The following is a 26,892-nucleotide window of genomic DNA, read 5'->3' on the forward strand; positions in this document are numbered from 1 at the left end:
GTGATGAGACCCAGATTGTATTGCAGAGAGTGGTTTGCGAGTATTCAGACGTCTTTTCCGAGGATATTGTTAGCTTGCCACCTCATCGAGAGATCGAGTTCTTTATTGATTTACTGCCCGGCACGGCGCCGATTTTTATGGCACCTTACCATTTTGCCCCAGCCGAGTTGAGTGAATTGAAGATTCAGCTCCAGCAGTTGCTGGATAAGGGTTTTGTCCGTCCTAGTGTTTCGCCGTGGAGAGCACCGGCCCTCTTTGCTAAAAAGAAAGATGGTGCCTTGAGACATTGTATCGCTTATCGGAAATTGAATCGGGCTACGGTCAAGAGTAAGTACCCTATGCCCCGTATAGATGATTTGTTTGACCAGTTAAAGGGTTCCCGTTGTTTCTCTAAGATAGACTTGAGATCGGGTTACCACCAGTTGAGGGTCAGGGAGGAGGATATTCCGAAGATGGCATTCCGTACGCGGTATGACCACTATGAGTTCCTGGTGATGGCTTTTGGGCTCACCAATGCACCGACAGTGTCTATGGACTTGATGAATCGGATCTTCCGGGAATTCTTAGATCGCTTTGTGGTCGTTTTTGTAGATGACATCCTAATTTATTCGCCTTCAGAGGAGGAGCAGGGGGAACACTTGAGAGTGATGCTTGAGTTGCTTAGAGCCCATAGGCTGTATGCCAAGTTTGGGAAGTGTGAGTTCTGGCAAGAAGAGGTCAAGTTCTTAGGCCATGTGGTTTCCGGGGAAGAGGTGTCTGTTGATACATCCATGATAGAGGCAGTGCAGGATTGGGCACAGCCTAAGAGTGTTTTTGAGATCCGTAGTTTTCTGGGATTAGCTGGGTATTACCGCCGGTTTATGAAAGATTTCTCCAGGCTAGCTTCGCCATTGACTAGATTGACGCAGAAAGGGGTCAAGTTTGTATGGAGTGAGACTTGTGAAAAGTCATTCCAAGAATTGAAGGTCAGATTGACCACCGCTTTGGTTTTGATTATTCCAGAGAGAGGTTTGGGTTATGCGGTTTACTGTGATGCCTCACGAGATGGTTTGGGTTGTGTGTTGATGCAAGAGGGAAAAGTGGTAGCCTATGGCTTACGTCAGTTAAAAACACACGAGAGGAATTACCCTACACATGACCTAGAGTTAGCAGCCGTTATTTTTGCTTTAAAGATTTGGAGACACTACCTTTATGGTGAGAGGTTCGAGGTGTTCTCGGACCATAAGAGTTTGAAGTACCTGTTTACGCAGAGAGACTTGAATTTGAGGCAGAGGAGGTGGATGGAGTTCATTAAGGATTACGACTTCGAGTTGCACTATCATCCGGGTAAGGCCAATGTTGTGGCCGATGCCCTTAGTAGGAAATCCATTAGTGATGTAGCTTGTATAGCCATACGGGAGTGGGAGATGTTGGGTGCACTTGGTGAGTTTGATTTGCTTCTGGGCGAATCCGTTGAGGCTGCGGCCTTGTTTTCTGTTGTTGCGCAGCCTACACTTGTGAATCGAGTGTTAGAGGCACAGAGAGGTGACCTTGAGGTAGAATCCCTCCGAGAGAAGATCTCTAGGGGAAAGGTTGAGAAGGGTTTGTCTATGTATCCCGACCTGAGTGTGAGATACCGAGACCGCTTGTTTGTACCGGAGTCTTGCCGAGAGGAGGTACTCCGAGAGTTTCACCATTCACGCCTTGCAGTGCATCCGGGAGGCACCAAGATGTATCGTGATTTGGGTCGCCAGTTTTGGTGGCGGGGTAAGAAGAGAGATGTGGCAGTTTTCATATCAAAGTGCCTTACTTGTCAACAAGTGAAGGCCGAGCATCAGAAGCCAGCGGGTTTGTTGCAACCCTTGCCTATTGCCGAGTGGAAGTGGGAGCATGTCACTATGGACTTCGTTGTAGGTCTTCCGAGGACTCAGCGGGGTAGTGATGCTGTTTGGGTGGTTGTAGACCGGTTGACTAAGTCGGCGCACTTTATCCCTATGCGCGTGAGAGATTCTGTAGATCATCTTGCCGACTTTTATATTCGGGACATAGTGAGGTTGCACGGGGTCCTAGTGTCGATCGTCTCTGATAGAGATCCTCGTTTTACTGCTAGGTTGTGGCAGAGTTTGCAGAGTGCTTTGGACACTAAATTGACCTTTAGCACGGCTTATCATCCTCAGACTGACGGGCAGTCCGAGCGTACTATTCAGATCCTTGAGGATATGTTTCGAGGTTGCGTCCTTGACTTTAGTGGGACGTGGGAGAGGCGCTTACCCTTGGTGGAGTTTGCCTACAACAACAGTTGTCAGTCGAGTATCGGTATGGCACCGTTTGAGGCCTTGTATGGCCGACCTTGTAGGTCTCCCGTTTGTTGGGCCGAGGTGGGTGATGCATCTTTGTTGGGTCCAGAGTTAGTGAGGGAAACGACGGAGAAAGTTGAGCTTATCCGTAGGAGGCTTGTTATTGTCTAGAGTCGCCAAAAGAGTTATGCCGACCGTTAGAGGAGGCCTTTGGCATTTGAGATGGGTGATCATGTTTTTCTGAAAATATCACCTAGGCGGGGTTTGATGAGATTTGGGAAGAGTGGGAAGTTGTCCCCTCAGTTTATTGGTCCCTTTGAGATCCTTGAGAGGATTGGCGAGGTGGCCTATCGCTTGGTTTTGCCGCCGCAGTTGTCCGGAGTGCATGACGTGTTTCATGTTAGTATGCTTCGGAAGTATGAGCTAGATCCGTCCCATGTGCTGGATTGGACCGATTTGGAGGTTGACGAGGATATCTCGTATGAGGAGAGACCGGTTCAGGACTTGGATAGGCGGGATCAAGTCTTGCGAGGCAAGACCATTCCCTCGGTAAAGGTTTCGTGGAAACATCACGGAGTGGAGGAAGCCACTTGGGAACGTGCGGTGGATGTCCGTGAGAAATATCCGGACTTGTTTGTAAATGTTTAGCCGTGTATTGGGATTTTGTAATATTGATAAACTTTAAGAGCATTAAATATGTCTTGAGTTGTAAAACATCATTTATGTTTTGATAAATGGGAGTATTTTGAAATTTGCCTTGAAATGGAAGTTTAATGTAACATTACAAATGTTGAATGTATTGTAGAAATGGAAATATATCATGAACGTTGAATATGATATAGAATTGTGAAATATGTGTTGAAATTGATAAATTTCTAGGAAAAGCATGCTAGTAATGCATATTGATTATACATTGTGAAATGCCTCTTGAATAGAGATAGAATGACCGGTAATGGGTCAGGTTGTTGAAAATTGAGTTGTAATACTGTTGAGAATTGAGAAAATCTTGTTTTTGAAATACTTGTGCTTAATTTCGGGGACGAAATTCTTTAAGAGGGGAAGGTTATAGTGATCCCGGTTTTCCCTTCATTGTTTAACAGTATTCCGGACTTCGGTTCCGTGGAGTTAGTTGTTGTATATGTCCTGTTGTTATCCTTTAATTCCTTATGTTTGAGTTTTAGGATGTGTTGGGTGTGTTTCGAATAGGTTGGTTGAGCTTTCGTCCCATTCCTTGTTGCCCAGATTTTTGGTGGTCCGCTCGAGCGGAGTTTGCACACTTTCAGCATATTGTGCCTCTGCAAAACTTCTACAGGTGCGTTTTTCACGCTCGAGCGGATTCCCTTACGCTCGAGCAGGCCTCTTGGCGCTCGAGCGGGTGTTCTTGTCTGTAAAAGTAATAGAAAAGTGTAATCTACGCTTGAGCGTCTTTTCTTTTGCGCTCGAGCGGGTGTATTTTGTTTGTCTCTTGGCGCTCGAGCGGGTCTTTCTACGCTCGAGTGGTTTCAGTTTTTTGTACTTGATGCTCGAGCGTCCTATTTTCCGCTCGAGCGGACTAGTCATATATCAGATGGCAGCTGGGTGATTTTGAATCACTTTTCACATTTCCTTTCTCTCTCTTACTTTCCTAAACCGTCTTTTGAGAGCTCCTCTCTCTAGAAAATACATTCTCTCTAGGGATTGATCTAGCTTGAGTGATCTACTCCCTTAGTGTCTTTGCAAAAAGTGTAGAGCTTGCTGTGGGCTTCCTATCAATCCGAGAATTTCTTGATTTGGAGCATATTCGAGTTTCTCAACTTCATTTTTGGGTTTCATCTTTTGAGGTATGGATTCCTACTTATTTTTATGTGCTTTAACCTAAATATTGAGCTTTTTGTGTAAATGGTTTGATTTGGGCGGTTAGGGTTTGTAATGTGTTATGTTGAAAATAGGGGTTTTGTTCTTTGATTCAAACATGTGTGTTTTGGGTGTAAAATGAGAGGTTATTGTTATTGTTGATAATATTTGGACCTTGGGTCAATATTTAGAAAATGGGGGAAAATGCCATCTTTGGGAATATTTGGGTCATTAGTGTAATTAATGACAAATGTTACGGAAATATGAAATCGAGTTGGAAATAATGAAATTGGCTCATTATGAGATAGAATGGTGGAGTTAGATTTATTAATCGCTCACTTTGAAAATATTGAAATTATATATCTGTTGAGGCATTTATTATCTGTTTAGAAATAACTGCTTTGGGCTATCGGTGGAGGATAGTCTTGATTGTTGTAGACAGTGCATGATGATTAGGAAAACTAAAACTAATCAAGTAAATATGTCATCGGATATGACGTTAGGATAATATATCAAATTTGTGTATTGATCGATTATGTATATGATACGTGTTTATATACATTGTGTTGTGTGGAAGGAGAAAGGGGATGTACTCCACGGTTTGGGAGGAAATAAGGGATGGACTCCTAAACCGGATGTTATGTGGGAGGAGATAGGGGATGGACTCCATTGATACAGCAAATATGTGTATCTATCGAAGTGTTGATACAGCAAGTATATGTATCTATTGAAGTGTTGATACAGCAAATACGTGTATCTATTGTACAGTATGGAAGTGTTTGAATGTGATATGGATACAGCAAATATGTGTATCTCTTGTGAATTATGGAAGTGTTTAATTTGAGTTGTTATCTCAATCGAAACGGGAGCATTATTGATATGAGTTATAATCTCATTTAAAGTATATGGCCAGGTTCTGAGCCAGGGTTATGAATTTGGAAATTGGTTAGGAAATGGAAAATGGAATGAAACATGGACACATTTGTCATGTAACTGAAATGGATTATAATTTGACTTATGTGAGTTAGACATTTATCAAATGTTAATGTTTTAGTTATTGCCCATGTTATGTTTAGCATATCTCTACTGGGCGTTGGCTCACCCTATATGGGACATCATTTTCAGGAACATGCATTATGCCGCCTCCGAGATCTTAGCTTGGATGGCAGTGGGAGTTGAAGACTCCTCTTGTTTATTTTGTTGTATTACATGTATATCAAGCCAAGCACTTATTTTGTGTAGAGTTAGTACTCTCCTTTTGTAACCAAGTATTAACTTGGAAAGTTGTAAGCCTATAGGGAATTTACTTTTGTTGTCAACATGTAATACATTTTGTAATGAATACTTTGATGAAATGTAATTATGCTTTATTCTCTTTTGTCTAAGCATGTCAAGAATGTATGATAAATGAGTTTATTTTGAGGGCGTTACATGGCAAGTAAAGGGGGTTAAATGCTCATTTTCAAATTTCAAGAGCGTAAAGCGCATATGGAATAAAGCATATGGGGTTAAAGTGCACTTTGTCTTCCAAACAAATGACAAAAATATAAGGATATTTTAGCCTTTTTATTAAATCGTTAACATGCCTAACAGTGCACTTTAATCCATAAACCACAAGGGTGTTATGTAGTCATTTTCAAACATTAGAGAGATAAACCACACATGACTCAAATCACAGGAGACAGAGTAAAATTTGCCCTTTTTTTAAAAAAAAAGAGATCTTGTTGTGGTATGTCTTTAAAATGCATTGTAAAATGGTTTAAAAAGATTATACATTTTTTTGCTTCACTTATTTTTATGCATAATATACCATCTTTTTAAATTAAAAAATTGTAGAAACTAATGTTTTGAAAATCAGATCAGTGAGCGAATCGGTAAAGGGACCAAGTGGACGAGTCACTGATTCAACCGTTGAGTCAAAACGGTCGAACTATGACGTCATAATTAATAATATATAATTAAAAAATATAAATAAATATATATATATACAAGTACTGAAATAAAAATAAAAATTTTTGCATAGTATTTACTAATATTATTTAATAAAGTCATAATTTACTTTTTTTTTTAAAAAGTCACTAGTTTTAAATAAATTAAAAAAATTTAACATTCACTCCAAACAAATTAATTGAATGCTAGATTTAATTTTGGAGGGAAATAAAATTTACAACTCTCTCTCCAATCAAATATGATTTAAACAATTAGATTGAATCCCACATAGAATTTTTAGGTTGTCTTTGAAAAATCTTTTCCTATAAATAGGAATAGACTTTTATAATTTCTTCAAGCTTCCAATGAGACTCTTCCTAATGAGAGGAGACTTTTGAAGTAAGAGTTTTTAGTCAAAATTTTGATATATATATATATATATATATAAGAAAGAAAAGAAAAGAAAAGAAAAGAAAAGAAGAAAAATACAAAAAAATTTCGACCGGCGGGTTGATCAAGAACCAGGAATGGTTCACTGGTTTTACCGATTGAACCATCGGTTTTTTTGGTTCTTGCAAATAAGGTCGATTTTTGGCTTAGGCTGGTTTTTGTGGCTCATCTAAATCAGAACTAGGTTCGATTATCAGTATTACTAGTTGAACCAGCCAGTTTAGTCTAGTTCTTTAAACATTGGTAAAAATTCTAAACAAATTATTAAATATTTTACTAAATACTTACATGAATGTGAGACTCGTGTAAGTATTTAATAAAATATTTGATAATTCTTTTGAATTCTGTAACGCCCCCAAATAATTAATGTAAGAAAAACTCAAATTTACTCTATCAACGTGATCTTGTTTCTAATTTAATCACTTCCATGTATATATGTATACAAGATATAATGCCTCATCATTAATATCATCATCGAATCTCCATATTTGTATTCATTATACTCTAGAGATTAACAAAAGTATTCCACATGCAATTATACCTTCAATATTTCCTATAATATGAATTTATAATATGTGACACTGTGAGTCAAACACAATTTAATGTCCTCATGGGCTACAAGTCCCAAGGCTTATGCCTAGTTATACAAAACGGTTATGGAAACCCATACATGTAAAGTCATTAGCTTATCAAAATAACAACAAAAGAGAAGAGTCTCATGCCCTTAAAATACACCACACGCATTTAACTCGGCGGAATCAGTATGTCCTTTCCTACACAAATCTACTAGGGGTGAGCACAAAGCCTAGTAGGAAGATCTTAACAAAGTATATACATTTTATACAGTCTCCTAAGATGAATGCATATGCCATGTCATGCTAAAAATATATTTCTGTATCGTTTGGAAATCTTGTGCACAATACTCATTTGAAAACACAACAATTTAATAAGTTCAATGTAATTGAAGGAGTGGTAAATACGACTCAGGTAATCTTTAGGTTGGTATTTGCAAATAGGCATGTCAAGTACTATGAATCGCCACTTTATTGGCTTCTAACCGAAAGGCACATAATAGCTATTCCGCGCGTGTTTTCGTTCTTTCACCATGGTCACTTAGGCCACCTTAACCAATACCAAATCATACCTCCTATTTGAACTCACCAATGTATTTATCCCAAAACAATTCATTTCTCAAAGAAACATTTTCAAATGCAAATTCGAAATCAATGATAATGAATATGAAATGGAATGGCAAAGCAACATGTAACAATGTATTATAATTGTCCCATTTCTCAATTCCACCACACAAACCTCCATTGTGATCAATTTCCACATCTTTTCTGAATGTAATTTCACAATGTCTTCCGAGAGATAAATGACGATATTGTATTACATGCATTTTCCACATGTTAATCGCCATTTTCAAACTTTGTCTTTTCAAGACAACCAAATAATATGTTATTCATCAAGCTTTTAAAATCAATGATTTCTCATTTTTCTATGGAATCACACATTAGATACAAATATAGTAATCCCAACTTGATTCATTGTAATACTTTATCAAGCATAAATTTCACAACATCTCAATATTTTTCCAAAATCCCCAATTTCTAGGGTTTTCACAAAACTAGATTCCCCCCCCCCCCCGGCCTCTCTTTTTTTGATAGGATTTTCTCAAAACAACACTCAAACTTAACAACATAGCTCATACTCTCTAAAGTTTGAAGAAGTACGGAAAAAAAATCCACTTTTAAATCATCTAGAGCTCATGAACCAAAACCATAGTTCAAAATATAAGAAAATGATTTTGCAAAAATATATATAACTCTAAAAATAGCTCTACCTCAAGTTTGGGAGAGGAAAGAGAGAAAAACTCTAATATTCAACGTCGATGAAATCTTGATTTGATTGGTGAAAACGTAGTCCTCGCCCTCTTCGATTTGGTATAAAAACCTCTATCAAAATCTTGATAGATTTTGCTAAATCTTAGAGAGAAGTTTGAGTTTGGATGGATTTGTAAAGAGATGGAAGAGAAAAGATGAATATATAAAGAGAGGAAGATGAAAAAAAATGAGCAAAACATGTTTTGGGTATCAAATTTGAGGAAAAGGCTCAAAATTTGAGATAGACATGCGAAAAACCACACAAACGGAAATCAAAATTTGCACGAGTGGATTTCTTGCGCCTCATGAGCTGTTTGAGTCAGAGATGAGCCTAGCATTTCTACCAAATCCACATGAGCGATTTTCTGTCCAAAAATTTCCAAATTCCCTAAGTGCATCCGCATATGTGGTTTTTAAATCTGCACGAGCGGTTTTGCTAGCCAAAGCCACACCCCCATGCACGTTCTTACACTCGAAACTCAAATTTTTTACTTGGAAACGTTAAGAGAGATTAAGTAAGAATGAAATTGAAATCTCAACAACTTAACACAATAATCAAAATGCCGAAAGTAAAACAAACCGTCTGACTACGCAATAGCCGAGTTCAGGATCCGGGACATCACAAATCCCAATTGCTCTTTTAATTTTTTTAAACATGTACCCAGAGAGCTTATATTAATCAATTTTTAAAAAGAATAAATAGATAAATAAATAAATAAATAAAGTAGATTGAAATAAGGAAAAATATTAAAAAAGAATTACAAATTAAAGAGAAATTTTACAAATATTAATAAAAAAATAATTAAAATTATAAATTTTTTCATAAGTATAATTTTTTTTCCCCTCTCTCTCTCTCTCTCTCTCTCTCTCTCTCTTCTGTATTCCACTTGACCCTCCAAATAATCGAACACTAACCCATCAAAAGTAGAGCGGATAGATCAATAGATGGCGGTTCCCAGTTCCAACCAAGGGTTGAGATTAGGACCCCTTTCTAGCTCGCCCATTTCTGTTCCCAACCCAGATACACAAACACAAATATAGGAAAAGAAAGCCGAAGCGAAGATTGAGAAGAGAGGGAGAAGATGAGTAGTGGTAGTAGTACTAGTAGTAGTACCAGACCCATACCTAGAAGAGAAAGCCCATGGGACACTCCGGAAGGAGATCATCGGCAGCCAAAGGCCCACTGATGCAGTGATCGAGCTGAAGATGTCATCCAAGTAAGCTTTCTCTTCCCCGTCAAACCCTTGTTTGCTAGTAATTTTTGTATACGGATAGGATATATGTCACGTGTATCTTCTGTTATTATGATTGAATATGACAGTCGGATCCAATGTATTTATGTTGGGTATATAAATTGGTGGAAGGTTGTGCAACGTTGTGCCTATTAGCATATAAAAATTTCTCCTTTTTTCCATATATGTTTCATATGCACTATTTGATTAGAGAACAGGTACGGGCAATGTGGGTTGGTGTTCCATGTTTGAATTGTGGCATCTGAAGAACTAGTTTTGGGTTTTAATGCTCTCATTTGTTTTGTGCTTTGCAATGTACTGAGTCAAAGTTTTGTGTTTGGTTGTAATTTGAGCTTTTTATTTTTAGCAAGTCTAGAAATTAAGAGAGTTAGACACAATTGAATTGATTTAAGCGACAAATAAACTCATTCTGATAAAAAAAAAAAAAAAACCAGTTTTCCCCATTTTTCAAAAATCAGTCATGTGCATGTAGATTATACAAAATTAAGTAATTTTTACAGATACTCTCTGATGAGAGATTGATGAATCTCAAATGATTTGTTACCCGATGATGTTATGTTGTGAGTTGTGGGAAATTTTGTCTGATGATATTATTATTCCAATGTGCTTTTTATTTTTTTTATTGTGATGGATGAACCATTAATACTAAGATGCATTGAAAAAGTACAAAAGGAAATGCCAATTACAAAAGGCTTGAACTTCCACAAGGGAACAAAGTAACTACTACTAGGCATGAAAGCAGAAGGATCTGTTTAAGCATATGAGCGTAGAGTACTTCCCTTTCAAAATTATGCAGATTTATCAAGACCCAAAATGTGATTACTACTCAAAACTTCTTGAATTATGCCACTTTATAATGTTTCTAATTTACTCGAACTTTGTAACCAGAAGAACGCAGCTTTAAGGAATTAAGGTATGATTTTTCCAATCAACTGGGATATGGATAGACCTGTAGAAAAGGATCACTGCTTTGAATTAGTAGTAGAAAACTACGCTACTAGGGCTATTGTACTTATGAAAAGGATTGATTTCTCATTCATTTGATAATCCAGTGGATTCTTCTTTAACCATATGAAACTTGAAAAAGTAGTGCTATGGAGAAGTTTTTTGTGGCCTGTCATCATTAATAGGTGTTTCTCCAAAGAATTAGTGCACTAGGGTTTTGGGGTTTGTGAACGAATGATATATCTTTTAGAAACTTCTTTGAGGGTGATGCCTATAAGTGTGGCAAAAGGGGACTGACTGAAGGTGTCTTTCAAAAACAATCTTAGTTGTTGAGGGACCCTTTTTGGGTGGGGTTGTGTTTTCTAAAGCTATATTACAGTTTTAGAAATCTCTTTAGAGGTTCACACAAAACATGTGTCAAGGATTACATGATTAAGTATGGGTCTTCCTAGGAGTACTCCTCAGGAGCAAAGGCATTATAGTGCTTTTGTAGTTGTTTCATTAGGACCATCCATCATTTGGTTGGATTTTTAGTTTATTTTTATCTTTAGAATTTATTTACTGTATCTTTTATCTATTTTTAATGAACATCATCTGAAAATTCTTAAAACCATCAAGTGAAGGACTTAACTCTTTGTGGGCTCAACTACATATCAAACTCTGAAACTTGTCCTTCGCCTTCTTGTCAATTGACTCAACTCCTTAGAAGCATGAAAGTCTCTTTCCCCAAATGCTCCACATAAAGGTCTCCATTCCTTAGTTCGATTCTCCTTTTACTTACTCAACTTTGAAATAACTCAGCTACCACCCATCCTGGAAAACACTTAGTCTGAATGAAACTAGCCCAGAGCAATTCCGTACCTCCCTAGCCACTTTACAAAGGGAGATGGTCCTCTAACTCCATCACCTCCATGCACTTTGAACTTCAATTTAGGGGAACACGTCGTCTTCTAATACAATTGTAAATTTACAAAATCTTCCTGAGAGCAGCAATCCACACGTAAAACCTACCTTGAAAGGGACTTTAAAAGTTCATACCCTTTTCAATGACACAAAGATTCTTGTGTAACAGTTTGTAGTATTTCTTTGCTGCATACTGTTGGACTTGCATGCTACCATTGTTAAAATTAGTATTATTTTAGATGGATGTTGTACAATATTTTGCTAGAGTTAATCGATTTTCTTGATTGAATATGTTATGCTGGTTTTGGCATTTATATTAGTCATTACCTAAGCACATACACACACAAGGAACCCCAATGCATAGAAGTCTAGGATCAAACTCATCTTTTTATGTTGAGGTCGCATGTCTATTTATCGTGGAAGTCTTCTAATGTTTCATATTGATTTTTTTAAAGTTTTCTTAAAGTTTTCCTATCAAGCCTCTATTTTAGAATTTTGATTCCATATCACATTTCGGCCTTCATTGTTGTTTTCCAATTTTGCTTCCTTGCTGGCAACCACAAAATAAAGTAGAAGTAAGTTCAATTATAGAAAATTCAATATGACTGCTTCGCAAGGAGACAAAAATAACCAATAATGCTTAGATGTGCAAGGAGATGGTAGACATCCCAAATGAAACACTATGTTTAAGTGGAAACAGATTACGACTATTTGACCTTTGTCGGCATGTATTATGATGGCTGTAATGACCGGGTTTCCTTCATTCCTTTCTTTCTGTTTGGTTTCATCCTCTCTTACTTTCGTTGGGTTTGAAACGTCCGAAAGTTATATCAAATCTAAGCCCTTATTCATGTTTTGTTTGGGTGTGTTGAATCTCGCTGGTTTCGGAACACGTTGGAGCAAGTTCGGAGGGTTCGGGAGCCAAGTTGTGAAAATCCGGGCTGGAAAGCAAGGGGCCGCACGTGCAGGGAGGGGTGTGTTTGGCTGAGCAGTATACTGCCTAAAAGGCACAAGCGGGAGGCAGGTGCGGGGAGTGCCGCACGTGCGGGAGGGACGCGCCGTACGTGCGGGACCTGGGCAGCCCGAAAACCCTATTTTTCTTACATTTTAGGTCAAACTTGTAACACATTTTGGGGCTCATTCTCTCACTCTAAAACCTATTTTCTCTCCACCTTCTCTCTAGAAATCATCCCTAGCATCAAAGACTCTTTGATCTTACAAATCTTGGGACTTAGATTCAACATCATTCCTCTCTATTTTGGGTGTAGAAGCTAGAGCAACATTGTGTGGTGGGGTTAGAGCTTTGACAACTTGGGTTTCTAGGGTTTCTTCTCTCTCACCATCTCCATTTCTTCACCAAGCTTTGAGGTAGGGTTTCCTTTGAGTTATACGTGTATTTATGCAAGTTTCTTGTTGATTTTGTGAAACCCTCTATGTATTTCGAAAATGGAGCCTAGGGCTCAAGAAATTGTTGATTTTTGCTTAAAGAAAAACTCATCTTATCTTCTTTTAAAGAATATTTGAGAAGTGTGGAACCTTGTAGATTGAGATTGATATGAATGGAGAGAGTTCATAAAGGAGATGAAAAATGTTTAGATTTTGTGAAAAACTAGAAATTGGGGCTTTTTGTGAAAACATGGAAATCCATGGAGTAAAATATCCTTTCTTGTGTTTATATGGGTGTATGAGTATAGAGTTTATATTTGGTAAGAAAAATGATAATTTTCTTGATATATGAGAGTGAGGAATTCACTTTGAAGGTTGTTGCTAGTGACATGGAAAAATAATTTATTGTGAGAAGATAGTTATTGAACGCTGTTGACTTTGAGAATTGAAAACTCGGAGGTTGATATTGAAAGTCTCACATAATCATGGAATGACTAGGGTGTTATGAAATATGTATAATAATGAGCTAATGCTACGCGTTAATTGACATCGGTGGAACATGTGATTTACTGTGTAATGGTATTGAGGAAGGTAAAGGAAGAAAGGCTATGGAATGTCATTGTTGCATCATATCTTCATGTAAATTTTGTCATTTCTATACATCATGGCAGGAGTTTTGGAAAACATCTACATTGAGAAAGGTTATATTGTAATAAGAATTATGAGAATGTTAAAGGGGTAAATACGTGGTAAGTCCGGATAGGGGGTGTAGTTGTATTTGATAAGATGGCCTGAGTGTCTTTGGTGAAAGACTAGAAAACCGCGCGGATAGGTGTCGAGCCTTCCGGTTAGCACCGGTAAAAATGACAGTTTGGTAGTGTTTGTTGAGCCTACTTGCAGACACCAGCCTAGGGATTACCAGAAATGTATTTACCGTCCCCTTTTGATTTAAAATTGGGAGTGTAGGAAATTAATGAGGTTGTATAAATGTTGACTGTAAGCATGGTGATTTTCAAGAAAAGCATAGTATGAGTTTTCCTTCAAATGGCGTGCCATAACATATGCATTTACATAAAATATTGTGAATCTTGCGCAAATGTACATACTTTGTTAAGGTTTCTCTACTGGGCTATATGCTCAGCCCTATGGGTTTTGGTGCAGGTAAAGATGTGGTGATCCCGCCAAATTGAGGGCGTGGAAGTATTTTGAGAAGACTAGTGCACTTTTATTTTTTTGTGATTAATTGTAAAGCAAAGGGCTATTTTGTTTTGGGTCCGAGTGACCACTTTTGTGTAACTAGGCTTATGCCTTGGAAGATGTAAGCCCTTAAGGGCATTGTATTGTTTTGAGAATGGATGCTTTACATGCTATAGATTCATATGCTTTGTATCGATGAATGTATACCCGCATGTAAAGCCTTTGTAAGGACTCTAATTTAATTATCTAAAGATGGGCAGATTATTGTTATTGTTGAGTGACTGTTGATCACTTGTGGGTAGTAGATGTCAAATTATTTTGGAGCGTTACAACTTGGTATCAGAGCTACCGAGTTTGAATATTTGGGGCTCGCGGGAAGTGGTCGTTATACCACAATGGGTTCATTTCGCATGACTAGGAAATATTTTGTTTTTGTGATTGTATGATGGTATGCTTATGTGACTACGTGGGTATGGGATTAGACTTTAGGGATGTTGTTCGCGTCTATTAGATTCCTTGAGATCTTATTAGAAGGGTACTTGATCAATACTCATTCTACTAAGAATTCTTGATTTTTCGTGGGACGAATCTCATCACTAAAGAATAATTTGTATGTGTTTATGTGACTAAGTGCTTATGTGGAGTGAATTAAATTGTTGCGTGATATATGGATGTAATTATTATAGTTTAACGTGTGAGGCAAGTTACGAGCACATTTGGAATTATGTGCTAAATTATCTACCTTGTTCTTTAATTAGGATGTTAGGAAGAGTTCGGACTCGAGGTGGTAGGGGTGGAAGGCGAGGTCGAGGTCACTGAGGTGTGTTTAAGGTGCCGGTCCAAGGGGTCCCGGTACAAGAAGAGGGTTTAGGCCAAACCGACATGGCCGAAGAAGTGGGGCAAGCGGAAGTGCCAGGGCAAGCCGGCCAAGCCGCAATGGGGGCTCTAGCCCGAGAGATGGCAGGGGTTTTGAGGGAGTCCATGAACATTCTGAGGGCGGAGACCCAAGCAAGGGGGAATGTTACAGAGACTAGAGCTAGCTTCCTCACGAGGGAGTTCTTAAGGGCCAAGCTGGATGAATTCCATGGTGGGTCCGATCCAAAGAAGGCGGATGAATGGTTGGAACAAACTGTGAAGACCTTTGATATGCTTCACATAGAGGATGGGGAGTTGAGGGTGACCCTTGCTAGTTATTACCTCAAAGGCGACGCTGGCCAATGGTGGAAGTATGCAAAGGGCCGGATAGCACCAACATGGGAGGCATTTGTGACGGCCTTCCAAGATAAGTACCTACCTCCCACGGCTAGGGAGAGGTTGAGGCAGGAATTCAAGGACCTTTTGCAATTAAATATGTTCGTGGCCGAGTATGAAGCGGCCTTTTCTAGCTTGTCCCGGTTTGCACTGAAGTTGGTAGCAATGGAAGAGCGTCGTTGCTTTGAGTTCGAGCAGAGGTTGAGGACAAAAATTTTGTTCAAAGTTGCCGGGAACATGATCCGAGAGTATGATCGCCTTGTGGAGGCGGTCGTACATGTGGAGATTATGGTGGAGGCCAAGGAGGCGAGACTTCGAAATTCGAGGTCTAGGGGCCAAGGGTCACAGGGGGACTTTAGGCCTAACAAGAAGAGCAGGAGCACTTTCACATCCCAATCCCAGCCGCAGCAGTCTAGGTCCACTTTCCCCTTGCCTAGTGCGGGCTCGGGAAAGAGTGCATCGAGTGGGTTCTCTTGCTTCAAATGTGGCCAATTGGGTCACAAGGCCTTTGCGTGTCCACAAAAGGGAGGGGGACAACAGATGTTACCACCACCACCTAACCGATCCGAGAACCAGTCTCAGTCTCAGAGTAAGGGGCAAGGGCCTACTTGTTTCCAGCGCGGTCAGTCAGGGTACATGAAGAGAGCTTGCTCGCAGTTGGGAGGCACTTCTGGCGCATCCGGGTCGAGGCAGACCCAGAGTGATCAGCAGACCCATTCAGTCCAGACTTCGAGAGTCCACCAGGGAGCCGCTTCGGCACAGTCAGTTCAACAAGCCTATGCTCCAAGGGATGAGCAGGTTAACCAGAGGCCTCAGGGGCGCGTGTATGCTGTTACAGTGCCAGAGCAGATGCTAGGACCTTCGGTCATGAAAGGTATATTTATTGTGTGTAATTCATTGGCCAGTGTGTTGATAGATACGGGTGCGTCGCATTCATTCATGTCTGCAGCATTTGCATCCGCATTTGGGTTAGAGGTGGCACAGTTAGCGTCTCCACTCAGAGTTGAGTCGCCAATTGGGGGTACAGTTGACCTAGACCGGGGATGTCGTGATTATGAGATAGAGGTTGCCAGGCGTAGACTTTCGTTTGCTTTTGTGTTGTTAGACATTTCCAGTTTCGACGTTATTCTAGGCATGGATTGGTTGTCTTCGTATCGGGCAGTGATTGATTGCTTTCGGCAAAGAGTCTCAGTGTGCACTTCAGGTGGCGATTGTTTTTATTTTCTGGGGGATAGGGTTGATCGGGCCTTGTCACCGGTGTTTGATCCTCGTAGTAGGAGCGAGCTTAGCAGCCTTCTAGCTACTCTCTTGAATAGTGAGAGTGTTGGGACTCGAGTTGAGTTGCCAAGGGTGGTGTGTGAGTACCCGGAGGTGTTTCCCGAAGACCTTATCAGTTTGCCACCCCACCGGGAGATTGAGTTCACTATCGACTTAGTGCCTGGAATGACACCGATTTCTATGGCGCCGTATAGATTTGCCCCCGCGGAGTTGCATGAATTGAAGATCCAACTCCAAGAGCTTTTAGACAAGGGCTTCATGCTCCCTAGTACGTCACCTTGGGGAGCACCGACCCTCTTTGCAAAGAAGAAGGATGGGTCGTTACGGTTTTGTATCGATTACCGTAAGTTGAACCGAGTCACTGTTAAGAACAAATACCCTTTACCCAGAATAGACAACTTGTTCGATCAACTTAGAGGGTCTTGTTGCTTTTCGAAGATAGACTTGAGGTCGGGATACCACCAGTTAAGAGTCCGGGAGGAGGACATCCAGAAAACGGCCTTTCGTACGCGTTATGGCCACTACGAGTTCCTAGTAATGCCCTTTGGGTTGACTAACGCACCGGCTTCTTTCATAGACTTGATGAATCGGATTTTTAAGGAGTACTTGGATCGTTTTGTGGTCATCTTCGTGGACGACATCCTTATCTATTCGACCTCCAAGGAGGAACATGAGACTCATTTGAGGATAGTGCTTGACTTGCTTAGGGAGTATCGGTTGTATGCCAAATTTGAAAAGTGTGAGTTTTGGCTCCCCGAGGTGAAGTTTTTGGGCCACGTTGTGTCAAGTGAGGGAGTAACAGTAAATTCTTCGAAGATAGATTCTATGCAAGATTGGGAGCAACCTAAAAATGTTTTTGAGATCCGGAGTTTCTTGGGATTGGCGGGGTACTATCGGCGATTTGTGAGGGACTTTTCTAAATTAGGCGCGCCTTTGCCTAGATTGACTAGAAAGGGGGTCAAGTTTACGTGGGGTGAAGCTTGTGAAAAGCCTTTTCAGGAGCTAAAGACTAGGTTGACCACGGCACCGGTGTTGATCATTCCAGAGAGAGGTTTGGGGTATACTGTCTTCTGTGATGCATCTCGGGATGGGCTTGGTTGTGTTTTATTGCAAGAGGGAAATGTTGTAGCGTATGGTTCCCGACAGTTGAAAATCCATGAGAAGAATTACCCTACCTATGACTTAGAACTAGCCGCGGTAGTGTTCGCCTTGAAGATTTGGAGGCATTACTTGTATGGTGAGAAGTTTGAGATTTTCTCCGACCATAAGAGCTTGAAATATTTGTTTTCCCAGAAAGACTTAAATCTAAGACAACGTAGATGGATGGAATTTTTAGAAGACTATGATTTTAAATTACACTATCACCCGGGGAAGGCCAATGTAGTGACTGACGCCTTGAGTCAAAAAACCGTGAGTAGTTTGGCGTGTGTGGCCATTCGGGAGTGGAGTATGTTGCGTGAAGTCGGCAAGTTTGAATTGCAATTGAGTGAGTCCGAAGGAGGTGCAACATTGTTTAGCTTGAGTGCTCAACCTGTTTTGATTAGCAAAGTTATAGAAGCACAACAAGGGGATCGGGAAGTAGAGTAAATTCGGGATAGGATCTCTAATGAAAAGGAAGAGAAGGGTTTGAATATTCACTCGGACCAGAGTATACGCTACCTAGACCGTTTATTTGTGCCTAAATCTCATAGAGAGGAGGTGCTTTGGGAATTCCATCATTCACGCCTTGCGGTACACCCGAGAGGCACCAAAATGTATCGTGACCTTAGCCGTCAGTTTTGGTGGAGGGGTATGAAGCGGGATGTCGCGTCCTTTGTGTCCAAGTGCCTTACTTGTCAGCAAGTCAAGGCCGAGCACCAGAGACCAGCAGGTTTGCTACAACCCTTACCTATAGCCGAGTGGAAATGGGAGCACGTGACCATGGACTTTGTAGTTGGGCTTCCTAGAACGCAACGGGGCAATGATACCATTTGGGTAATTGTTGATAGACTAACCAAGTCCACTCACTTCATTCCTATGCGAAGTAACGACTCAGTTGAGCACTTGGTAGAGTTATATGTTAGGGAGATAGTTCAGCTTCATGGGGTGCCGGTCACCATTGTGTCAGATAGGGATCCTCGTTTTATCGCCCGATTATGGCAAAGCCTTCAAGAGGCATTGGGGACCAAGTTAACCTTTAGTACCGCCTACCACCCGCAGACCGATGGGCAATCGGAACGCACTATACAGATTTTGGAATATATGCTTAGAGCTTGTGTCCTAGATTTCAAGGGGTCTTGGGAGAGACACTTACCGTTGATTGAGTTCACCTACAACAATAGTTACCAGGCTAGCATCGAGATGGCACCGTTTGAGGTCTTGTATGGCCGACCTTGTAGGTCACCGGTTTGTTGGGCTGAGGTAGGGGATACACCGTTGTTGGGTCCGAAAATTGTGAGGGAGACAACCGAGAAAGTTACTCTCATTCGTACAAGGTTGGCTACAGCTCAAAGCTGACAGAAAAGTTATGCCGATAAGAGGAGGCGACCCTTATCCTTTGATGTGGGTGATCACGTGTTTCTTAAGATTTCACCTAGACAGGGTTTAATGAGGTTTGGCAAGAGCGGGAAGTTGTCTCCAAGGTTCATTGGGCCTTTCGAGGTAATGGAGAGAATCGGAGAAGTGGCCTACCGGTTAGCCTTACCCCCACAACTTTTGGAGGTTCACAATGTGTTTCACGTGTCAATGCTTAGGAAATACGAGCCCGATCCTTCTCATGTATTAGATTGGGTTGATTTGGAGGTAGATGAGGACGCCTCTTATGAGGAGCGACCGGTTCAAATTCTAGTTACCCGGGAGCAAGTGTTGCAGGGTAAGACCATACCGTTAGTCAAGGTGTTGTGGAGGCACCATGGAGTTGAAGAAGTGACTTGGGAGAGGGAGGCGGAAGTCCGCTCCAAATATCCGGATTTGTTTGAAAATGTTTAGTTGCTTACTCTAATTTGTAATGTTTCCCTGTAATGAAGGGAGAGGGGTTAGGTGGTTAATTGTAGGTTGTTGTATATGTTGTTGCTCTAACCTTGATATTGTGAAAGAAAGACATTTTGCCATTTATATTGCATCCCGGATGTTTGATATGAGAAATTATTATGTTGGAGAATGAGGATAAAAAGCATAATACCATAGGGTGGACATTTCATTTCATTCTAGCTTGAGCAATTGCATTTTGATGAGGAAATGATAAGGAAAATGCCAAATGTCAGTTGAACATGAATGTTGTAAATTGTTAATGTTGTTGAATTAACTATTGTTGATAGAACACTCTTGTTTAGTGGGTTTATTCAAATTTTGGGGACGGAATTTCCTATGGTGAGGAGGTTGTAATGACTAGGTTTCCTTCATTCCTTTCCTTCTCTTTGGCTTCGTTCTCTCTTACTTCCGTTGGGTTTGAAACGTCCGAAAGTTATATCAAATCTAAGCCCTTATTCATGTTTTGTTTGGGTGTGTTGAATCTTGTTTGTTCCGGAGCGCGTTGGAGCAAGTTCGGAGCGTTCGGGAGCCAAGTTGTGAAAATCTGGGCTGGAAAGCAGGGGGCTGCACGTGCAGGGGCCCAGGGCCGCACGTGCGGGAGGCCAAGCCGCACGTGCGGGTAGTGGTGTGTTTGGCTGAGCAGCATACTGCCTAAAAAGCACGAACGGGAGACAGGTGCGGGGAGCGCCACACGTGCGGGGTGGGAGTGCCGCACGTGGGGGAGGGACGTGCCGCATGTGCAGGGATGGGCGCCGCACGTGCGGGACTTGGGCAGCCCGAAAACCCTATTTTTCTTACATTTTGTGTCGAACTTGTAACACATTTTGGGGCTCATTCTCTCACTCTAAAGCCTATTTTCTACCCACCTTCTCTCTAGAAATCATCCCTAGCATTAAAGACTCTTTGATCTTACAAATCTTGGGGCTTAGATTCATCATCATTCCTCTCTATTTTGGGTGTAGAAGCTAGAGCAACATTGTGTGGTGGGGTTAGAGCTTTGACAACTTGGGTTTCTAGGGTTTCTTCTCTCTCACCATCTCCATTTCTTCACCAAGCTTTGAGGTAGGGTTTCCTTTGAGTTATATGTGTATTTATGCAAGTTTCTTGTTGATTTTGTGAAACCCTCTATGTATTTGAAAATGGAGCCTAGGGCTCAAGAAATTGTTGATTTTTGCTTAAAGAAAAACTCATCTCATCTTCTTTTAAAGAATATTTGAGAAGTGTGGAACCTTGTAGATTGAGATTGATATGCATGGAGAGAGTTCATAATGGAGATGAAAAATGTTTAGATTTTGTGAAAAACTAGAAATTGGGGCTTTTTGTGAAAACATGGAAATCCATGGAGTAAAATATCCTTTCTTGTGTTTATATGGGTGTGTGAGTATAGAGTTTATATTTGGTAAGAAAAATGATAATTTTCTTGATATATGAGAGTGAGGAATTTACTTTGAAGGTTGTTGCTAGTGACATGGAAAAATAATTTATTGTGAGAAGATAGTTATTGAACACTATTGAATTTGAGAATTGAAAACTCGGAGGTTGATATTGAAAGTCTCACATAATCATGGAATGACTAGGGTGTTATGAAATATGTATAATAATGAGCTAATTCTACGTGTTAATTGACACCAGTGGAACATGTTATTTATTGTGTAATGGTATTGGAGGAAGGTAAAGGAAGAAAGGCTATGGAATGTCATTGTTGCATCATATCTTCATGTAAATTTTGTCATTTCTATACATCATGGCAGGAGTTTTGAAAAACATCTACATTGAGAAAGGTTATATTGTAATAAGAATTATGAGAATGTTAAAGGGGTAAATACGTGGTAAGTCCGGATAGGGGGTGTAGTTGTATTTGATAAGATGGCCTGAGTGTCCTTGGTGAAAGACTAGAAAACCGCGCGGATAGGTGTCGAGCCTTCTGGTTAGCACCGGTAAAAATGACAGTTTGGTAGTGTTTGTTGAGCCTACTTGCAGACACCAGCCTAGGAATTACCAGAAATGTATTTACCGTCCCCTTTTGATTTAAAATTGGGAGTGTAGGAAATTAATGAGGTTGTATAAATGTTGACTGTAAGCATGGTGATTTTCAAGAAAAGCATAGTATGAGTTTTCCTTCAAATGGTGTGGCAAAACATATGCATTTACATAAAATATAGTGAATCTTGCGCAAATGTACATACTTTGTTAAGGTTTCTCTACTGGGCTATATGCTCAGCCCTATGGGTTTTGGTGCAGGTAAAGATGTGGTGATCCTGCCAAATTGAGGGCATGGAAGTATTTTGAGAAGAGTAGTGCACTTTTATTTTTTTGTGATTAATTTTAAAGCCAAGGGCTATTTTGTTTTGGGTCCGAGTGACCACTTTTGTGTAACTAGGCTTATGCCTTGGAAGATGTAAGTCCTTAAGGGCATTGTATTGTTTTGAGAATGGATGCTTTACATGCTATAGATTCATATGCTTTGTATCGATGAATGCATACCTGCATGTAAAACCTTTGGAAGGACTCTAATTTAATTATGTAAAGATGGGTAGATTATTGTTATTGTTGAGTGAATGTTGATCACTTGTGGGTAGTTCATGTCAAATTATTTTGGGGCGTTACAATGGCCTTGTATTTGATGGTTCACTATTAAGTTTAAGCTCAATTTTAGTACATTTTGAGTTTATTTCAGTCGTGTTCTGTGTAGGCTTGCTTTGAAGGTAACCCATTTAAGACAATTCTTGGTCCTTTCAAGCTCTTCTGGCAATGCATGTGCTCAAAACCTGAGTATGTTTTCTTTCATTCGGTGACTTATCCCAAAAAAGATTATTTTTTCTCTTTCATTCGCTTATACTATAGTACATTCTTTTGATATACTCATGAAGCATCTAAGATTATGTCTTCTTTAAATCTTCAGAATTTTCTAATTGGTCACTGAAAGCCTTTCGTTGGCAGTTAATCACATAGAATACCAGATATGTAGATTATAATTTGTTAGAAGTTGCTTCATTGTCCAAAATTTCCATCGCACAATAATTTGAAGTCTTTTTCTACCTTTTGAGATAACTAATTGCTTAATTCTAATTTCAATTGTTCCATTACATTCTGAAGTAATTGTTGCCGCTGATCAATTGATTGAATGTTTGGTGTACAGTGAAGAACCAATGGAACCATTCTACTATTTGCAATTGGACCCACCAACAAGAGAAGTGAAGCTTGAGTGATGCTCGTCTCCAAATGCCATATATTTGCTTTTAGATTGGACCCTTATGTCCTCTGAATTTCAAGTTTTGCTATCGTTACCTGATATGCTAATATGGCATATATTTTGGCTTTCAAGTTCAAAATAATATGATTTTTCACATTGTGGTGGAAAAGCTTGTTTTGAATAAACTAGCCAATTGATGACACTTTTAATTATTCCTTTGATACGCAGCACTTGTGACCATTCAAATTCCCTCTAGTTTACTTACATTTTCTTCCCCAACAAGTCGGTGTGTCTTTTATAGGCCCACTTATTTTCAGAAGATGCATCATGTCCTCAACTGAAACACATATAGGGTTGTAAATGAGTTGAGTCGAGCTAAGTAGTAGGTTATTCAAACTTGATTTAAAAACTTAACAAGCTTCCAAAATATGTTCAAGCATGGCTTGTTTACCTTTCAAGTCGATCTCAAATGAGTTTCGATTGAGCGGATAACTAGAACTCAAGTAGCTTTATTTTCATAATATATATAAGCTTATTGAGCTCAGTAATAGGTTGAATGAAACAGAGTTATTCTTACATGGAGATGTGGGCTCCTGAGCCTGTATCATCCTCTTCATTATATTCAATTGAAACAACTCTGAATATTCACTGGGAACAGACAATTAATACAAACCTAGTGAACCGGTTGATTTCAATCTTCTTACATAGGATCCAGAAATTTCCTACTCTACTTACAAACCAAATATGTTTAATCCCAAGCAACAACTAGAAATCAATGATGGGTTCTCCGATTGTGAGGTTTCGCTCAGGAGCCCATGGTAGGTTGAACAACTTTGCCGTGATGAACTTGAAGATCTTGTTCACATTTATGTTGTAGGTTGCACTTGGAAAGAAAAGTGTTGCATTCAGGGCCCTTGCATATGCTCTTGCCTGTTAACAACAATGCACACATGACAAACAGTTTCTGATATTGGATTTAGGGTTTAGGTGGGAACAACGAACCGCTGTTCTTTTGAAAATTATTTTTTGGAAACATATCAGTTTCAGGAAACACTTATAAACTGTTTCATGAATTTTAGAAAATTGTTTCTACACAAAATTGAAAATGAAAATTGTTTTTGAAACTTTTCATTATTTTTGTTTCTAAAAACACGAAATTAAATCTTTTTGAAAAAAATACCGAACAGGCCATGTTTGCGACTTAATCAGTGTGCTCCAAGAGGCAAAAATATGTTTCTTACTAAAGAATTGACTATGATGTCTATGTCCCTTCAATCCCTTTCTATGAATATACTCAAAAAAAGAATAATCAAATTTGATTTGTATTTTTTCCAGCTAGAAATCATTAAATGGATATGACCCAGTAAATCATGATGCCCTAATGTACTTGTTTTCTCTCCCTTTTTTTTTCTTCAATCATTCTGCTTTTAATTCTATTTTTCTTCTATCATGTGAAAATTAATTACAGCAAATTTCTCAGTTAATTGATCCATGAGTCTCGCCAGCTTGGTCCACATTTTGAGACATGATAATAGTAAATGGATAAGATTTTAGTGATAGTTAATTTAGTCATATATATTTTGTATCTGAATCAGTTATATGCATATTGTTGCATGATCAGAAGAGATCAAATATATTACCTGACTTGCAATTGTCCACTGAACATCTATCGGTAATTGTACAAAATCGTCGAATTTAGAGCATGAGATTGGGATTATTAATCTGTGGGCTCAATAATCCTGTGTTTGTTTTGAAATTTTGTTTCAGGATTATTAATCTAATGGATAATTAATCTAACAAATTTGTAGGATTATTAGTAATGTGGTAGGGGTGAGATTATATATCTTGAGTTGGAAAATAAAATAAAAAGACTCTTTTACCTTCATATGTTTTCTTATCCAATGCAAATCAAACAATGGACAATGGGATAATTTATCTTACTAATCCAATTGGATAGTGAATACCACAATAATTTGATGGAACTATTAATATCTTCACTATTAGTCTTGTGAATCAAACATGACCCATGAGTATTGGAATTGCCGTCTACAACAATTACAAAAAATTTAGTTAGTACAAATTAGAAACAAGGTCAAGGGTCCTCTATATTTAAATTTCTATATCTTTCCAATCTGATGCACTTTTAATTATACAATTATGTCTCAGAAATTTATATATCTTCAAATTCTTACTACATCATGTAATACTAATGCACATTCAATTCAACCCAACCCAACGATTGTCTCAAAATTCCCACTAGATTATCTATTAAGGAATATAATGAGACAAAAGACAGAGAGGTTATGAATGAAAAATGATTTTCGAACAGAAAGTTTATACAGAAAACATATCTAAAATGATTGTCAATGACATTTTAAAATATGAGGGCAATTATGAATGTTTTGATTAGAAATTAAAAAATCATAAGAAGTCACATCATTTTTTTTTATGGACATGAGTTTGTAGATTATTACTTTTTGGGAGTATATTAATATTTAAAAACAAAGAGATTTGGGTAAAAAGATGGGGGAAATTACCACTCAGTGGTACTTTTAGAAAGTTATTATAGATTTGTAAAAAAAATTATAATTATAATTATTAATATTTGTAAAACTTATCACTTATCTGTAATTATTATTATTTTTTTTTTATAATTTACACTAAATTGAAATTTTCCCTAAAAAGATCACATGAGGTGGTGAAGCAGAGCATGGGTACCTGATTCCATTTCCTTGATTTTTGATATCATTTAACACTACAAACACAGAGAGAGTTAAGTAGTAATCTCATGAGTTTACTTTATTATTCATACCTAAATAATAACTACAATTTTATAATCATAATTTGTGAAAACCTTGGGCATTTTGAAAAATTATCTGTTTAAAGTACATCGACTTGTTAGATCAAACGTGAATAACATTGCTATCGAGTCTTTACAAGCACTAGGAATCGGATTCTGGGATGTTTCATCTCCTTGTACACCATTCAAAATTATAATTGATCAGTAGATATATATGCATATATTTCCATTTCAATCAATAAATATCAGATGGCAAGGCTTGTCATTAGAGAAACGATTTTATTCAGATTGTTCCATTTGTATATTTTACGATTAGTTCTATACTTGTAGACTTATTATTTAGTAAATTATTATGAAAAGAAGGAACCATGCATACCTACAACCTCCAAGATTCTATAAGCAATACGTGCCCCTCCAACACAGAGTGTTTTATCCATATGATTTAGTCCTGAATTTGATATCTCAAATCCTTCTTCTTGTCTCTCTCCCCCAACATACGTTGTCTAAAAATAAATAACAAAAAAGAAAAAAAAAATTAGAGCAAGAACAACATTTTAATATGCTATGTTTGGTTGCCAGGAAAGCATAAAACAACATTTCCAAGAAAAAAAAAAGAAGCTCTTGCCAGAAAACTAGTTTTCGCCATTTGGGAATCACCCAAGAGACTGATCTTCAACGCAACCAAGTCCGAAGAGTCCCTACTGTGTTCACAGCACCCACAAGGCATGTCGGGGGTCTCAAACCCTCTATCTGAAGCCACCAGAGATGGAGACGACATGGTGGCGATGTGTGGTAGCTGCCTATAAGTACATGACTTTCGTAGCGTGCAAGCCAGGATTTGGTTCCAGTGAAAGCGAAAGCAGCGCTGGAGGCTCGAGGCCCGACGGAGGATTCGTCGACGAACGGTGACACGTAACATGTTTTTTTTTTAACTTTTGATTTTTTGTTTTTTTTTTGTTTTTTGGGCGAAGCTTAAGTAGTGAAGAAAAAGGGTCATGTGGGATGGCCTCAAAACAGCAGTCGCAGTGCGGTCATGGAAAGGGAAAGCTGGGTTCTTTGTGGTATAATATTTTTGTGGGTGTGTTTGGGGGTATTTTTGGAACTCACTGTTTTTATATTTTTAACCACTATTTGGCTAAGACGGTGGCCGATTTATATGGACAGTTGACTTGGTTTTTTGGGTAGGCTAAATTTAAAACAAATTCAACATTGTCAGCTTTTTAAATCCACTTATTAATTAACATGTGATAAGAAGTGAGGTCAAAATTTGATATGGCCGAACACTCAATATTTTGGGCCAAGTACA

General features: G+C 39.0%; 1 protein-coding gene and 1 pseudogene across 1 annotated transcript; one reads left to right on the forward strand and one right to left on the reverse strand.

Moving 5' to 3' along the window:
* Window positions 1-14,991: 14,991 nt before the first annotated feature.
* On the forward strand, window positions 14,992-22,802 carry LOC145796089 (uncharacterized). Its single transcript, XM_082881090.1, has 2 exons — window positions 14,992-16,699; window positions 22,690-22,802. Exons 1-2 carry the CDS (start codon window positions 14,992-14,994, stop codon window positions 22,800-22,802), a joined length of 1,821 nt encoding a protein of 606 aa, XP_082737216.1.
* A 749-nt stretch (window positions 22,803-23,551) lies between these two features.
* LOC145794778 (septum-promoting GTP-binding protein 1-like) lies at window positions 23,552-26,631 on the reverse strand (annotated as a pseudogene).
* Between the last annotated feature and the right edge of the window lie 261 nt (window positions 26,632-26,892).

Source organism: Camellia sinensis, chromosome 7 (genome assembly GCF_055761805.1).
Source record: "Camellia sinensis isolate YWXY chromosome 7, ASM5576180v1, whole genome shotgun sequence".
In the NCBI taxonomy this organism is placed as follows: domain Eukaryota; kingdom Viridiplantae; phylum Streptophyta; class Magnoliopsida; order Ericales; family Theaceae; genus Camellia; species Camellia sinensis.

What these genes read in the sequence shown, in the direction of transcription:
- LOC145796089 (XM_082881090.1), top strand. Translation starts at nt 14,992, where the DNA reads ATGGGGGCTCTAGCCCGAGAGATGGCAGGGGTTTTGAGGGAGTCCATG. An exon ending in GTTTCCCGAAGACCTTATCA is followed by an intron (nt 16,700 to 22,689) that starts GTTTGCCACCCC and finishes TACATTCTGAAG; the next exon opens with TAATTGTTGCCGCTGATCAA.